Source organism: Gymnoscopelus braueri, assembly GCF_963280865.1.
Source record: "Gymnoscopelus braueri genome assembly, chromosome: 3".
In the NCBI taxonomy this organism is placed as follows: Eukaryota; Metazoa; Chordata; class Actinopteri; order Myctophiformes; family Myctophidae; genus Gymnoscopelus; species Gymnoscopelus braueri.
Window position 1 is genome coordinate 55,890,769 of NC_137612.1, and position 17,401 is coordinate 55,908,169.

General features: G+C 41.5%; 1 protein-coding gene across 1 annotated transcript; it reads left to right on the forward strand.

Moving 5' to 3' along the window:
- Positions 1 to 1,393: 1,393 nt before the first annotated feature.
- Positions 1,394 to 10,214, forward strand: LOC308082040 (surfeit locus protein 6 homolog; the record flags this gene model as incomplete). Its single annotated transcript, XM_080423651.1, has 6 exons — positions 1,394 to 1,423; positions 6,454 to 6,552; positions 6,728 to 6,770; positions 8,247 to 8,453; positions 8,580 to 8,662; positions 9,398 to 10,214. The coding sequence occupies 6 exons, from the start codon at positions 1,394 to 1,396 to the stop codon at positions 10,085 to 10,087; spliced, it is 1,152 nt and encodes a 383-aa protein (XP_080279777.1). The 3' UTR covers positions 10,088 to 10,214.
- Positions 10,215 to 17,401: the final 7,187 nt, after the last annotated feature.

Below are 17,401 nucleotides of genomic sequence, written 5' to 3' on the forward strand. Positions count from 1 at the left end.
ATAAATAGTGAAATGCACGTCTGTGAAATGCACGTCTTTTTCAGAAGAAAGGACTCTCACACAGTGCCCTCCTCACTTGCAATTAAAAACAAATATTTAATGTTATCTCAAACAACATTTCTGACCACTGATACTCTTGCCACTGATCCACTCAGGGTTCTGAGATTGAGACCATTGTGTATGTGCTGGGAAACAGCTGCTTCCAGACCTGGAAGCACGTGTACACAGCTGTGACCAGGGGACAGAAGCGTGTGTATGTGGTAGCCAAGGAAGAGGACATCATTTCGGCCATCGGGAGACCGGAGACGCCACGTAACACACGGCTGAGTGGTCTGGTTAAAGAGTATCTGTTGGAGTCCAGAGCCGACAGGGCAGACACCCCCAGTCCACCAGGCACGTCCGCCAGGGCAGACACGCCCAGTCCACCAGGCACGTCCGCCAGGGCAGACACGCCCAGTCCACCAGGCACGTCCGCCAGGGCAGACACGCCCAGTCCACCAGGCACGTCCGCCAGGGCAGACACGCCCAGTCCACCAGGCACGTCCGCCAGGGCAGACACGCCCAGTCCACCAGGCACGTCCGCCAGGGCAGACACGCCCAGTCCACCAGGCACGTCCGCCAGGGCAGACACCCCCAGTCCACCAGGCACGTCCGCCAGGGCAGACACGCCCAGTCCACCGGGCACACCCCGCAGGGCAGACACCCCCAGTCCACCACGTCTGTCCTCACAGACCCCCGTCCCGTCCACCTATCTGTCCTCACAGACCCCCAGCATGTCCAGAGACTCCTGCGCCCACTCCTCACCTAGACTTCCTAAAAGTCTGTGGAAGGCTGGGGAAGTAAAAGATGAGGATGACATGGTTTTCTGCCAGGCGTACTCCTGGTCACCCATGAGTAGCCCAGAGAAGCAGAGTGTGTCCCTGGAGGCCAGCAGAGTGCTGCGTGAGGAACAGCTGGGGTGTGTCACACACACCGTCTCTCCTGATTGCCCCAGCAACAAGAGGCTGCACTCTGATGACAACATGGGATGTCCGTCCAAGCGACTAAAGGTATGGCCTGCAGGATGCACAAGTCCCATAGTATTATATATATTTTTAATCAATCAACTATTAATAAATATGTAATAATGTGAAGTACATGAATGTTCTTGTGAGGCAGGGTCATACTTCTCAATGATACCAAATCCTAGGCTCAATCCTACGTTCAATCATATTCAATGATGCCAAATAACGAAAAACATGGTGCTAATATTAGACAAAGAGACAAGACATATCAAATACACACGCTGTGGAAGATTATGTGATATTAAGCAGTAGCAATCAAGTAGGAACGACATTGCCTAACCTTTTCCTGTTGTGAAGATGCAGTTTAAGTAAGTAGGTCGGAGAGGCTTATGTCGGTATCAGCCGAGGATGCTACTCAGGTAGGTATAATAAATGATGATACAGATTGGGCAAATTTTTCTCCTGTTGTTGTTGTTGTTGTTGTTGTTGTAACACAACTAACATAGAAATAAAACAGACCTAACGTGGATCTGGCGATTTGATGCTATCTTGGCTGCAGGCTCTCAGGGCCCATGTAGCTCATCAGTCAAACTGTTCGTTAACCCATTTTGGGTGGAAACCCTTATTAGTGTGAGGGCAACCAGACTATAGTTATCTTCACACTTTATTATTAGTGTGGTTGCCCGAATGGGCAACCAGACTATTGTTATAGATAAACTTTATTAGTGTGGTTGCCCTAACAGGGCAACCAGACTATAGTACTCTATACTCTTTATTAATCTTCCGGATAAACAATACTTCAAACTGCTATTTTCCCCACAGTTTTTATCCCCCAATGTTGCGCCATATCTCAAAATGACCGTCTTGACCTGGAATCGTGCGCTTGTATTTTGCTAAGAGATTGGTTAAATAGTTTAATTGATATTGATTTATTAGTGCATTAAATTTCTCCATTCGCTTTAATGAAAAAGTGAAAAAACTCAAATTCAAGTATTTTTTTCTCTGAAACCGTAAGAGCTAGAGTTACCAGATTTGGAGGGGAGGTTTATAATTTAGTCCAAAATTATTGAAAAAATAGTTACACTAATCGGCCAGATGGTGGCGCTATAACAGCCCCTTTTACGTTTTGGCCTATAACTCTTGAACCGTAGGTCGTAAAATCAAAATTTATTTTCCCCTGGATTCCTTGGGTCACGACGCATCTCCCCATATAGGCCACGCCCATTTGCGTCAGGATAGATTTTCCGCCATTTAGAATTTTCTTCAAAACATACTTTTTGCACCTTTTCCTATTTTTTTTTTTCAAATCTCACAAAAATCGGTACACGTGATCTATGGACTCATGCGATAAACCTATCCAAACGGCATTTTGATAGTCCTTACCGTTCGTCCGTAATTGGCTTCCAAAGTTAGTGGGAGGGGCCCGTTTTACCAAAAATGCTACAAATCACGAACGAAACGTCCGGTCAATCCCAAATTTGAATCACATGTCGAAGGTGGTTTACTCAACGAATCCCCAAAATAATTTCCACTTTGACCCATAGAGGGCGCCACAAATGCCCAAAACGTAACCGTTCGATGCAAAAACATGATTTTTGGGGGGTTCAATCCTCTCAAAAAGAAACGCAAGTGATCTCAGGAGTGACGTGACAATGTAATTGGCGCAGCCTACGACGGTATTCCTCCCGGTGTATTCCTCGCGTCCCAGCGGCAGCGACCCCGCGACCGGCGTCGGCGCAACCACACTTTGCAATTGCCCTGAATTGCGACAATTCTAGTTAGTGTGGTTGCCCTAACAGGGCAACCAAACTATTGTTATAGAGAAACTGAAAAACTTCAAACCGCATCTCCTCCCCCAATGTCGTGCCAAACGTCAAAATGACCGGCTTGACCGGGAATCGTGTGCTTGTATTTTGCTAAGAGATTGGTTGCATAGTTTAATTGATATTAATTTATTAGTGAATTACATTTTTCCATTCACTTCAATGGAAAATGGGAAAATTAAAAAACTAGATTTCAAGTATTTTTTTCTCAGAAACCGTAAGAGCTAGAGATACCAGATTTGAAGGGGAGGTTCATAATTTAGTCCGAAATTATTTAAAAAATAATCAAACCATTTGGCCTCATGGTGGCGCTATAACAGTCCACTTTACGTTTTGGCCTATAACTCTTGAACCGTAGGTCATAGAATAAAAATATTTTATATAGGCCACGCCCATTTGCGTCAGGATATATTTTCCGCCATTTTGAATTTTCTTCAAAACACACTTATTGCTCCTTTTCCTTCAAATGTTGTCCAAATCTCACACAAATCGGTACACGTGATCTATGGACCGCCACAAATGCACAAAACGTAACCGTTTGATGCAAAAACATGATTTTTGGGGGGATCACTCCTCTCAAAATGAAAAGCAGGTGATCTCAGGAGTTACAGGACGATGTCATTGGCCCGCTACATTTGTGGGAGGGGCCTATTTATTTAGTGGGAGGGGCCTATTTCTTAAAATCAAAACGCAATGTATCATGAACGCAGGATCCAATCATCACCAAATTCGAATGGCACGTCGCGCGGCCTCCGACGGTATTCCTCCAAGCGTATTCCTCAAGTTCCGGCGGCCGCGACCGGCGTCGGCGCAACCACACTTTGCAATTTCCCATAATTGCGACGCGTCTAGTTCTTTCTATGTTTCTAGATAAACTATATTTCAAAGCGCTATTCCTCCCACAGTTTATTTTTCCCAATTTAGTGCTATATGTCAAAATGACCGGCTTCACCGGGAATCGTGCGCTTGTATTTTACTAAGAGATTGGTTACATAGTTTAATTGATATTGATTTATTAGTGCATTAAATGTCCCCATCCACTTTAATGGAAAAATGAAAAAACTCCCATTCAAGTATTTTTTTCTCAGAAACCGTAAGGGCTAGAGTTTGAAGACTTGGAGGGGTGGTTCATGATTTAGTCCAAAATTATTATAGAAATAATTAAACCAATCGGCCTCATGGGGTCATGACGCAACTCCCCATATAGGCCACGCACATTTGCGTCAGGATAGATTTTCCGCCATTTTGAATTTTCTTCAAAACACACTTTTAGCTCCTCCTCCCACATATTTTCTCCAAATTTCACAAAAATCGGTACACATGATCTCTGGACCCATGCGATAATCTGGAGCGAAACAGAATTTTGATAGTCCATACCGTTCGTCCGTAAATGGCTTCCAAAGTTAGAGGGAGGGGCCCGTTTTACAAAAAAGCCCACAAATCACAAACAAAACGTCCAGTCAATCCCAAATTTGAATCACATGTCAAGGGTGGTTTACTCAACAAATCCCCAAAAGCATTTCTACTTTGATCCATAGGGGGCGCCACAAATGCTCAAAATGTAACCTTTTGATGCAAAAACCATATGTTGGGGGGACCAATCCTCTCAAGATGAAACGCAAGTGATCTCAGGAGTTGCGTGTAGGGATGTCCCGATCCGATCACGTGATCGGGGATCGGGGCCGATCACGTCATTTTCAAAAGATCGGAATCGGCAAAAAAAGATCGGGGATCGGGAATAAAAAAAGAAATATATATATTTTTTTTTAAATATTTTATTAATAAAATATTTGTATTATTGTATTTAACGTTCTTAAAGTCATCATTAACAGCGTCATATGGAGAAGTGTTCTCCCTCGGTAAAACACTTCGTATTGAGAAGTCTCTCTCGTCTCTGTCTGTAACGTGGTATATCTGCAGGCTGAGCTCTCCAGCCCTCCCCCTCTCCACACACACACACACGCACACGCACACGCACACACGCACACACACGGTGGCCCCGTGGCGTTCATAGAGGGAGACGCACGCAGGAGGAGTAGCGCTGCTCGTCAACGTTGTAAAACATCTTGGATAGACCACTGGAATAATAACTGATCATCATACATCTCAAATATAAGTCTACTACTAACCTTTGTTGCTGTTGTCATCTCAAATTGACCAGCCAAACTAAAATCCACCATTTTAGGCCACATCCACACGGATACGTTTTTAGGTGAAACCGCATAAGTTTTTAAATAAATTAAATAAATAAATGATGATAAAAATAAATTCTACATGCATAAATTATAATTTAAAAATATTTTTTTTAATGAAAAGATCGGATCGGGAAAGATCGGGATCGGCAAATTCTCAAAATCAAAAGATCGGGATCGGATCGGGAGCAAAAAAACGTGATCGGGACATCCCTAGTTGCGTGACAATGTAATTGGCGCAGCCTCCGACGGTATTCCTCCCAGCGTATTCCTCGAGTCCCGGCGGCAGCGACCCGCGACTCGCGTCGGCGCAACCACACTCTGCAATTGCCCTGAATTGCGACGCGTCTAGTTTGTAACTATACCTTTCAGGACGGGAACACCTTTTGGGGTTCTTGTTGCTATGTACAGTATATAGCAACATACATTTGTTGTAATTTTTCCAGAGGGAGGGGAGTTTACCAGGCTGTTGATTTTGGGCCCGGTCCGAAAACGTCGGGTCGGGTTCGGGGAGAATTTGAGAACTCTAACAGTAGGTGGTGCGTACTGCGTAGGACACCATGTTCCCGTATTTTCAAAATTGTAAATATAGCAATGCACAATGCATCACATAACGTGTTGTTAACAATGTTACAATCTTCTTGAAATTATTTGGCAACATAATAGCCTATATACCCAGAATGGAACATACTATATAAACAGTTGGATTTTAAAACATTATCTACATAACATCTAACAATTTTTACTGCTATGGTCTGAGAAGTCCTGATTGAGTGACTAATCTATCCGTAATGGTAGTGTTTATTTGGGCTTTTTTATAAGGATCTTCACAATTCACCTCATTAGTACACCCTTCGCTGTACTGTGATTGGCTCATACATTAGTACACCCCTACATTAGTACACCCCTAGCTGTACTGTGATTGGCTGACTCTATTGGCTGACTCTATTCAGCACTGTGATTGGCTAGCGAGACCCATGATGAAATTAATAACCTATAAATAGGACTATGCACTTAAAAAAAAACACTTTTTTTAAGTGAGCTTCCATCACTGTGATGACCACTGTGATGACCACACCGCCCACTTCCCACTGGGTGTGATCTTTATATGTGAGGTTTGATTGGCTAGTGAAACACATGACACATGTGCATAGCCCTATAAATAGGACTATGCACTTAAAAAAACACATTTATGGTTTTTTTTAAGTTAGGGGTGTACAGTGGTTGGTCCAAGTGAACTTCCATCACTGTGATGACCACTGTGACCACACCGCCCACTTCACACTGGGTGTGATTTTTTTTAATTTATATGCAGGTTTTCCCTAGCCAATCACTAAAAGTGCAATACCACTATCATCACACTGGATCTGTAAAGCTTCAATGATGTCAAAATGACAATATTAAATAGTCATTTATTTATTATTTTTTCTAAAGGCAAGTAAGCAGGCGACCCCTAAGAAGAAGGCCCCTCTTCCCCCTAAAGAGGAAGGCGAGGAATGGGTTGAAGAGGACAGCATTGCAGAGAAAGAAGAGGTATGGGATGGACAGAGATGATTTCATTGTGCTTTATTGAATATTTAGAGTTGATTAACCACATTAGACCTGGTGTCCCTATATTGGGCAAATTATTAAGTGACAAAGGATATAGGGCATAAGTGGTTAAATACGATTGAGTTTAATTGCATTGTTCTTATTATTTGTTTATCAGACTCCACCTCCTGCTCCAGCTCCTGCTCCAGTTGTCAGAAATGGTAAGGCAGCTAAAAAGCCATGGGCATGAAAGGGACAAGGACTGACAGATACAGAGATCTTCATTATGGTCATATCAGTCAGATCGGCGGTGTGACGTAGGTGTAAACCTCTAGCATTTGAAATAGGGCTTAAGTATCATTCATAGTCGGACGTAAGGATACGTAACGAGCGCCGGCGCTCCTTGCGTTGTCGTTTTTGTCTCCCCCTCCGTCACCTACGGCTCTAGGATTTCCTTCCGTGCGATCAACATTCACCGTCAGGCCGACGTACGTTCGTTTGTACGTTGCCTGTAGTACCACCCAGGTAGCAACTGAGCGTGACCGCTGACGTCAGGCTGGTAGTTTCTGGGCGTGCCGAAGACCGACGACCCTGGTCTGTCCCCACGCTGAAGGGGTCCCGCTCATTGAAATGCGTGGCGATGTGTCGTGAGCGTCTATTGTCACACCAGTGTGACGCTGTCCATGTTTGAGTATATATTAACATTTGAATGCATAGCACTCAATGTAGATTTGACCACATTAGCATGAGGAAAGTGTCTAGAATTGTTTCTCCAAGACTCTGTCTGTCATTACTATACTTGTGAGGACATCAACATTTGGCGAAATTTGAAATATTCCAGTAAGTAAAAATACCTCAAAATGGTACTTAAGTGCAGTACTTGAGTAAATGTACTTAGTTACTTTACACCAGTCCTTCTCAAACTTTTTTCATGTCAAGGACCCCCTAATTGACACTTATTACCCCGCGGACCCCCATTTGAAAAGATAAGCCAGGGACCCCAATAAGAGAAGGTTTTTACGGCTCTAGCAGTGATTCTCAACCATTTTAATTTCAAGGACCCCCAGTTTGACATGCATTAGGCTATGGACCCCAATTTAATGGCATTTATACCTCTGGGACCCCAATATACACTGTAAAACCAATGTTAATCAAACTCTGAGAGTGTACAAATGGACCCTTACGGGTCCATTTGGCGCCAATGCATTTAAAATGGGGACTTAGTATTTTAATTTCACTATAATTCATATGAGATTATTACAATGTAATAAATGCATGAGTGTCTATTCTTTCTAGCATTAGGTCTCTAATGAAACCACAATTAATCAATTTCTCATTTATAATTAAATTCAGAGAAATACATTGAATTAAAACCAAAACAAAAATATTTTCATGTCAGTGTCCTGTGATAAAAAATACAGAATCATTTGAAATGGCGTAGTAAAGCAATATTATGGAGGATTTGGGACTTGAAAAAGTTCAATTATACCTAGTATCCTAGTTTCTTTGATAGTGTTTCTTTGCATTCCTACTTATGTGACCATATGACCATTATCCTGTCGTTTGTTGACTAGGATTCACGCCCTTTACTCCGATAACACACTTTTAAGTCACGCTGAGTCTGGATAAGAACGTCTTCTGAATGCCTAATATGTAAATTGTAAAACGTCAATACTGTCTTCTGCTTCTTTGTACAGTTCCATTTAAGGGTGGAGGTGATCCTGGTCCTGCCAAGAAAAACAAACCTAAACCCAAACCCCTTGTAGAAAAGGGCACCAATGGGACAATAACACCTCCTAAACTCCAACAGAAGCCTCCACCAAGTGCAGCTACAGCAAAACAGAATGACCCCAAAGCTAAGATCACTAATGACGCAACAGCAGATGAAATGCCGGCAGCCAAAGGTATTTTTCCATTTACATTATAATACTCACATCCCAGTTTTTTTTTTTTTTTGCTGTATTATATGTAGACCAATATCCAAGTACTATGCTATTGTCTTGACCTTTGTGGGTTTTCTTTTTCTTAAGAGGGAGCTACTGTTTCAAACTTCTCCACCGTAGACGTTCTTCGCAAGAGACTACATGAGAAGATCGAAGAGTCCCGAATGCAGGTATGTTTTGAAAGTGAAATCTTATAAAACGAAATATTAATGTCGTCTTTGGATGCATTCTGTGACTGGCCAATATCTGCATCCTGATGTACTAAACCACAAACATCTAGCACTCTATACACTACAGGTTAAAACCACATAAATTATTATTTCTTCTTTCTTTAAATGCCTTACTTTACAGGTGGAACTGAACTTGCAATACATCTTAAAATCAAGTAAATTAGTCACAATGAATTATGCAAGCACGTAAATGTGACTAATTGCATTTGATGTCACCATGCCGATACTATGTCGTGCACGTCATTAAACAAGGAGGTGCAGAGTTAGGTGACACACTGCAATGACCTGATGCATGAGGTTCTGACTCTGAGCTTCACTTCCTTGTTTAATGTAATGCATTTTTTACCATTTGCTTAATAATCAGTTATTACAATGAATTGCAACTACTACTACACTTTATTGGCATGAAAGATGTGATGGCTCAAACGATAATTTGAATTAACCACTTTAGCCCTTTTTCATACCTAGCCCTATTTCATATTCATACTGTCGTGTGAAAATAGGCGAGCTACAAGCTCACCACCTTGTGCGATGTGTTAGTAGCTTGTAGATCTGCTATTTTAGATTTTTTGGGAAAATGTTTATTATAGCATACTCTTATAATAACTCAAATGGGGACACCAGGGTTTGTGTGGTTAAAGCTGTATTTCGACTAACATTCCATGCTTCTCTCAGGGACCCACAAAGAACCCAGAAGAAGTTCTGGCAAAGCGAGCAAAGAGAAAGATGGAAAGGGAACGCAAGAAAAGGAAAGGAAAAGAATTCCAGAGGAAAAGGCTGGCAGAAGAAGCTGGAAAACTACAAGAGGAGGAAATTAAGAAGGAAGAACTGCCTGCTCCCGCTGCAGCTACAAAGAAGAGGGATGACACCGCGATTCTCTTCAACACGGTGGAAATGGTAGAGGAGGAGTATGTAGACAAAGCTCAGAAGAAGAAGGATAAGAAGAAGAGCGTGAAGGGCAATCTAACACCACTGACTGGGAAGAACTACAAGCAGCTGCTAAGTCGTGTGGAGGCACGCAAAGCTAAGTTGGAACAGCTGAGGGAAAAGGATGAGGACAAGGCTCGTGACATGGAGCAGAAGATGAAGTGGACCAATGTTCTATACAAGGCTGAGGGCCTTAAGATCAAAGACAATGAGGACATGTTGCGAGCCTCGCTAAAGAGGAAGGAGAAGCTGCGTTCACAGAAGAAAAAGCAATGGGAGGAGCGAAGTGAGTATGTTGTAGGAAAGATGCAGCAGCGACAGGACAAGCGACGCAAGAACATCCAGAGACGCAAGAAGCAGAAAATCGATACGAAGAAGGACAAAGCACGCAAAAAGGGCAGAGTGTTGCCCGAGGATTTGAGGAAGGCTAAATTATAGTCTAGGAAGTAAAGTATGAGAGATTCTGTTGTTTTTCTTGCTGGCTCATAAAAGTATATCCCATTTTAGAAATACCTGACTAAAATCTCAATCTACAGTCAAACATGTTTTCTGATGTTGTTTCTTCATCCACCAGAAGGAAGGAAACAAACAATTGTTACCTGGTCTGTAGACTAAAATAAAGGATTGCTAAATTTGATCTTTGTCGTTACCGTTCGAACATAATAATAATGATAATAATTTGAAAATGCTTACATATTTTTTCTCTGATATTTTTATGAAAGATGTGATATGGTTAACCCTGACAGGACAGGTACATCCCAGTTTTCTTTATAATACAAAGTCACTGTCACGTTAATGGGAAGGGAAGAGTCGAATTAAAATACAGTATTGCATTCAGGTTTTTTTAATGACAAATTCAGTAATGGTGTGATTAATCCATATTTACACATTCAAATAAGGTGGTGGTTCTCAACCTGTGGGTCGGGACCCCCAGGAGGGTCCCCACATGATTATGTGGGGGTCCCCAGATGACAACGTGACATTTGAGGACCGTTTTTAATTCCTAAAATAAATTAAATGAAAAAAGACCATTACTGCATCAAAAGTCATCAACAAACTACACAATACAAACTGGTCAAACATTGGTCAAATTGTCAAATAATATAAGAAATAGGCAAAAGTTGTGAAAATAGCTGCGTTGTGAGCTTGTAGATCAGCTATTTTCACATTATTTATCTGTGGGACTGAGTCAAACTAAATGTAATGCCTCAACTTATACAATTCCTGACCGTTGGCAGTATAAGGGAAAAAAGGTTTTCCTTGGGCACTCTTTCTCCAAAAATGGTAGCGAGTGCTGCGAAATGTTAAGCTTAACTCGCCCTTAACGTTTTCAATGCAAAGTCTATGGTAGTCTTAAAGGGTTAGTTCAGATTTTTTGAGTATTTTCTGTAGGAAATACTTACCATTAATGTAGTGGTTGCAAAGGTATTAATTGATTGCCCGAGTCCCGTGGTCAGAGTTATGGTCCGTTTCTGATAAATATGAAGTAGTTCCGGTAGATTAGTAGATTTGGTGGGGGCCGCTCATTAAAAATAAATTAATTTAAAAAACTAGCGTCATTTGTATTGTTGACCTATTTCTACCATATAGAGCAGGTTTCGTTCAATTTCGACCCCTCTGTCACATGGTACTAATGTTTGTGTCCAGAATCACTGCGCCGCGGCAGCCTGCTCACGCACAAAATATATGACACAAAAAATAGTACCATGTGACAGAGGGGTCGAAATTGAACGAAACCTGCTCTACATGGTAGAAATAGGTCAACAATACAAATGACGCTAGTTTTTTTAATTAATTTATTTTTAATGAGCGGCCCCCACCAAATCTACTAATCTACCGGAACTACATTCATATTTATCAGAAACGGACCATAACTCTGACCAAGGGACTCGGGCAATCAATTAATACCTTTGCAACCACTACATTAATGGTAAGTATTTCCTACAGAAAATACTCAAAATATCTGAACTAACCCTTTAACTCACTACGGATGCAATACCGTATTTGGCCACCGTTTTATCTCTATGGCAGGTCAGTGGCGCTGTTCCTCACTCTGCCAGCCAATCACAGGCTAGCTCAGTTTTGCAGGAGCAGCCATCTTGCTTTTAGTTCTTGTGCGGACAGGACCCATAGAGTTAAGACTGGCAAATATGTTTGTATTTAACGATAGAACGCAAAAGTACACTACTAAACACGTGCATGACATAGTACGTTTAGTCAGAATGCTGTGTTGGCCATGTTTGATTAAGAAAATGGTCACGGAACGTACATTTTAAATGGGTTCCAATTGGCTTTTCAGTTTGCATATCCGGTCTTGAGCGGACACGGAAACAGCGTTGTGTATTGTGCATGTGCCGTACCGGATACAGTAGGCGGGGGATCTAGACTGGACTGAACTAAATGGACGCGTCCCCGAAAATACTGCGAGACAGTTTTTTTTTTATCATAGAAGGGCATCAGGGCATTACTAAATAGGCTGTGACATAGTCTGTTTAGTCAGCATGCCGTTTTTGCGTTTTATTTGGGCCATCTTTATAATTAGTTACTGTTATCCTGTTAGCTCCGTTTCATTGTAGTGATTTTATACATCTGTATAGCCAACATGACCGTCATATCGTGACAGTCATGGCGCTACTTGTTCCTGTTTTTTGAGATTTCTACATTTACAACCCGTACATCTACATAAACGTTAACATTTCAAATATAAAGTGCTGGCCCCACGGCCATGAATGTAACAAGTTAAAACGTCTGGGTCTAGGTACCCGTATCTTCTGTATTGTGCAATAAAAAGTATTTTAATCCGATTGGCGGCCATTTTTTAATAGAGTTATAATTTATCAGAGTGCAGTACACCTCCCAACCGATAGGGTTGCTTTGTTGAAAGCATATGAAAAAATGGCCACCGATTGGATTAAAAGGCTTTGTATTGAAAAATACGGAAGATACGGTTACTTAGACCAGGGCGTTTTAACTTGTTAAATCCATGGCCATGGGGTCAGCACTTTATATTTGAACTACTTTATGTAGATGTACGGGTTGTAAATGTAAACATTTTAAAAAAACAGGAACAAGTAGCGCCATGACGCTTTTGACAGACGAGCGTCATGTGAACCATGGCTTACATCTGTACAGCTGTTCAGAGTCGCAGTCTCCCAACCAACCCCGCCCCCTCAGTGGGTGCGCAAAGTTTACTCAGGGACTGAACGGTCAGTGTGAGAGAAGAACAGAGAAGACGATGCATGATTATTACTGCATTTGATTTCGTTCGTTACACACAACAAAGGTAAGTCACTTGTTTTGGATGAATGAAAAGTTGACTGATGAATTACATGTGCATGTTGTCTTGTTATTTGGGGATGGATAAAATGGCAAAATGCCCCACTCGACCCATGTAATCTCCGATTGTTTGCAGTCATTTGTGCCATATTGGTGAATGTAAATTACATTTAAATAAGATGGTTAATCATTGTCGTTGGGTATTTGAACACAGATAATAATAATACACTTTATTTGTATAGCACCTTTCATGACATGAAATGCAGCTTAAAGTACTTCACAGAGCAAGAATACAATAACAGAAAAAGTACAACTAATTTAACAATAAAGCAAAAAAGATAAGCAAAAGTATAAAACAACATTAAAATAATTTAAAAAAGGCAGTAAATCAGGCAAAACAGGGAGGACAAGATGGACAATGGTTGGTCATTGTGGTGTTTTGATTGATGTGTAAACACAGATGATCATTATACATTCAAAGCTGTTGAGGCACATTGTAGTTGTTGCATGTTAATCCGTCACCCTCATTATATAAACTTCAGTTTAAATATAGGTATTACATGAAAATACGATTGCTTTTACTAGTACATTTAGGTATTGTTGGACTTCTATGTTCTGTATACAGCTGTACTTGTTGTGGCCAGTGAATTTCTGTAGGCTAAGTTCTCCCCCTCCCCCATTCACTCACTCTCATTCAACTAGCATACTGGCTGGTTGTACAGTTCATGTTGAGAATGTGAGACTGATAGCCAGGCTCCCTGCTGCTGCTGGTCTGCTTGCATTGTCTTGTACATGTGATAAACATCTGCTGTGGTCTCCCCCCAGTGATGGAGCAATCATCATAATGTTTTGCTACTACTACTGTTTTACTTCTAGCTTTATCATTTTTAAATCTTCTATATCTTATTATTATCCATACTGTTGAGGAAGCTTTAAGTGCCCTGTGTGTCTGTGACAATAAACACAATGAAACATTGTAGGTTTGGCCAAAATCACTCTTGATTTAGATCACACTTGATTTGCCCCACCTCTCCTTCCATGCCCCCCCCCCCCTTTTTTTTTTACATGGCCTATCTCACAGCTGGATGAATGCTTTTTTGAACACCTTTCAACCTATAGCATTTTGGGGGAAATAATTCTAAAATGTTCATACATAAAAAAGATAGTGAAAATAGCAGACAAGCTCAGAATGCATCCTCATGCAGCACATTGTGATCTTGTGGATCGGTAATTCTTGCTACCTAGAACATTTTTAAAGTTCAAATGTATTAAGGATATGGCCTGTGTTTTTACAAGCCATCTCTCATATCTCTGGGCATTTACAGAGCTATGAATCATGAGCCATGCGACTCACACACAATATAATTATAATATAATTAAAATATCAACTTGTTTCAAAAACTAAAAATGTATAATGTATAAGTCTAATACTTTCTCTTCTTCATTTGTGATAAGCAAACATGCACAGAAGAATGTCCTATTTCCCTGGAAGAGTACATGTTACTTTCCGGAAGGGGGCACGTGGATATCTCCTTGAGGGGCCTTCAGATGAGGCAACACTTATTAAGGACAACGTTGGTGCAGACAAGCCTGACAAGCCTGAAGCATTGCCAGAAGACCTGGTTAGACGAAACGCCTTAACTGTTGTTCGAGAGAGAGGAGGGGATGCCTCAGACAGACAAGAGGTGTTTGGGGAATATGTCCTGCAGTTTGGCAAGTACCAAGGGAAGTCCTTTCGGTGGCTTCTAGAGAACGACGTGGGATATATAATATTCCTTACCAATAGTCTACAAGCAGAGGAGGATGCAGGAGTCCTTGTGACAGAGGGACACGGCAAGGTCAGCTTACAGTCATTTATCAACTATGCCCACAGCTTTGATGAGATCCAGTCTCTTATAAGATACAAGTCGCAAAAGACATCTGGAGACAGATACAAGTCACAAAAGCCATCTGGAGACGACGACAATCTGGTTAGATTTGGTGTTCATAAGGAGGAAACTTACCGGGAGATTTGGGACAACAGGGCCAATGGCTACGCAGGCTTCGTACTGCAGAAAAAGTGGTCCAAAGGTACATGGCCGGACAAGCTGAAAACATACCTGATGGAGAAGAAGGAATCTGCCTCCCTTTCCTCTGGGTCCGTGCCTGCTTCAAGTGCTTCTACGGAAGGTTGTTTTTTAATGCCAGCCGTAGAATTTTAGTAAGATGTGTCTGTAAATGTATTACATTTCATATTCATTACAGCTCAATCATTTTAACAGATGCTGTTATTTTAAAGCAACATATGTACTGTGTAGAAATTACATTTTTACTACATTCTACATATTTTCTGTCTGCAGGCATCACAGACTTTGGAGACGATGGTTTGGACAGCTTCATGGTGATAATGGGGTCCCCCTCTAAGTTAGCGGTGCATTGCTGTAAGTACACATTTGTGTGTGTTTGTTGCTTTCTTCACTGATTGGACATTAAAAATCAATTATGGCTCAATCTGTTTGCTATTAATGTATGTCTGCTATTTCAATCTTTTTGTGTTACCAGCTGTTGAAACATCTTCCTCAGTTTCCGTACCAGGACAGGCTACAAGAGAAAAGGGTTAGCTTCAAATTAAATATACAATTTGTGTGACAGGTTATTGAGACACCATGAATTTATCTCATAACCTAAACTTTTTTTTGCCTGTTGTGTTTTCTGTGTTCTGGTCATGTTCTGGCCATGTCCGTGTTCTGTGCATGTCAGTGTGCTGTCCTGTCCACGTTCTGGACATGTTCCACTAACCATTGTTTGCATGCGAAAGTTCTGCTAACTGAGATAGGGAACATGAATTGATCCAGCCACGATGATGGTGAGTACCCATTTTATTCTGTATCTAGCCTAGTTATAAGTATAAAACATACAGTATTTTTTGTGCCATTTTGGTTCCCCTGCTTAGACTATTATGTAATGCATTTGACAATTGAGTATCGTTGTATATTCAATGTGCTGAAAAGACCAAATTCATTCATACACACCAGTACATTTTTAAATACACATTGAATATACAACATGTTATTAGTATAATGTAATATACATGTAATGTCACGAACAATATAGTAGATGCAAACATTATTTTTTTGTGTGGGAATAAGATGGTGTGTGCCTTTAGCTAACCATTTGTATATTGCCAATCCTACAATGAGTGACAAGATTTTGTCTGTTGTATAGTACCATCTGCTACGATGTCCAGACCACCTGCTGGTACTGAAAGTAAACTGCAGAAGTCGCCAAGAGATGGTAAATACGCTATGATTCTATTCATCTGTCCAAATAAGTGTTATGCAGTGTTATGCAGGCGGTATCTGTTATGCATAAATATGTACTTTTGTAGACTCAGATGTGCCTGCTTTGAATACGCCTATTCCGCCAGAGCTGATGTGTCTGATGCCAGCAGGTCCCCCACAAGTGGAGAGGACAGTTTCTGCTGGAGGTATGTATTATTTTAAGTGATTTTCATGTTCATTTTATCTTCAATCTACACTAACACAACATATCCCTCTTTTCAGGAACTACAAGGCCTGTTGTTTCACACACTGTCCCACATCCACTAGTGGCTCCACGTGGTAAGATATTTTCTCTGTTTTCTCTGAAAAGGTTACTGTGCTGCAAATGCTTCCTCCATAATTATAATTATATTGTAATAAACAATGTGATCATATTATCATTACATTTCAATAATGTCCTTTTCATCCTTGTTCCCTCAGTTGGCCCATCTGTCCCTGTTCCTCCACACATCACATGTGACACCAGTGAAAGCACTTGGAAGTGCAGTAATCATCAGCAATGGTTCATTAAAGAAGAGCTCAAATCTCTTGGGCTGTGGCCTAACTTTGAGCATAACCGTAAAGCAGGACATGCCATTTCGTTATGGCGTCACCCTTTTCAGCCAGAGCTCCTCGACACAGTGTCGACACTCCCACCCCGAAACTTCTACCAAATGCATCCGTTCTTCATATGGAAGCCAGAGAACGAGATAATGGTCCGGCTGAGGAACACTTATGTACTGCCATGCCTTCATGGCTGTCCAAAACCAAATGTAGCACAGTCTGGTGTAGGTAGGCCTCGGGTGGTTGTTGGCATCAGTGGACAGTATTATATATTTTCCTCTCGCCTCTACTGCAAGGTGTGCAAGAAGCACTGGTTTGCTGACACACCTAAATGGCTGGAGAAACTACCCAAGAGGTTCACAAACATTTTGCCATCAGTCCTTACGTACAAGAAGGCCCTCTGCAAGTCTGTGATTGATGAGCTGAGGCGCACTGGCAAGTCACCCACAGATATGGCAAACCAGTTAAACGAAATGATGCACCTTAAATATGAGCGAGCTCATCTGGCATATCTCCACAGCATACAAAATGTCTGGGATGCTGAGGCTGGGGTGTACGGGCAGAGGACAATTACACAGATGGTGAGGAAGGATGACACACCCCAGCCTTTTGG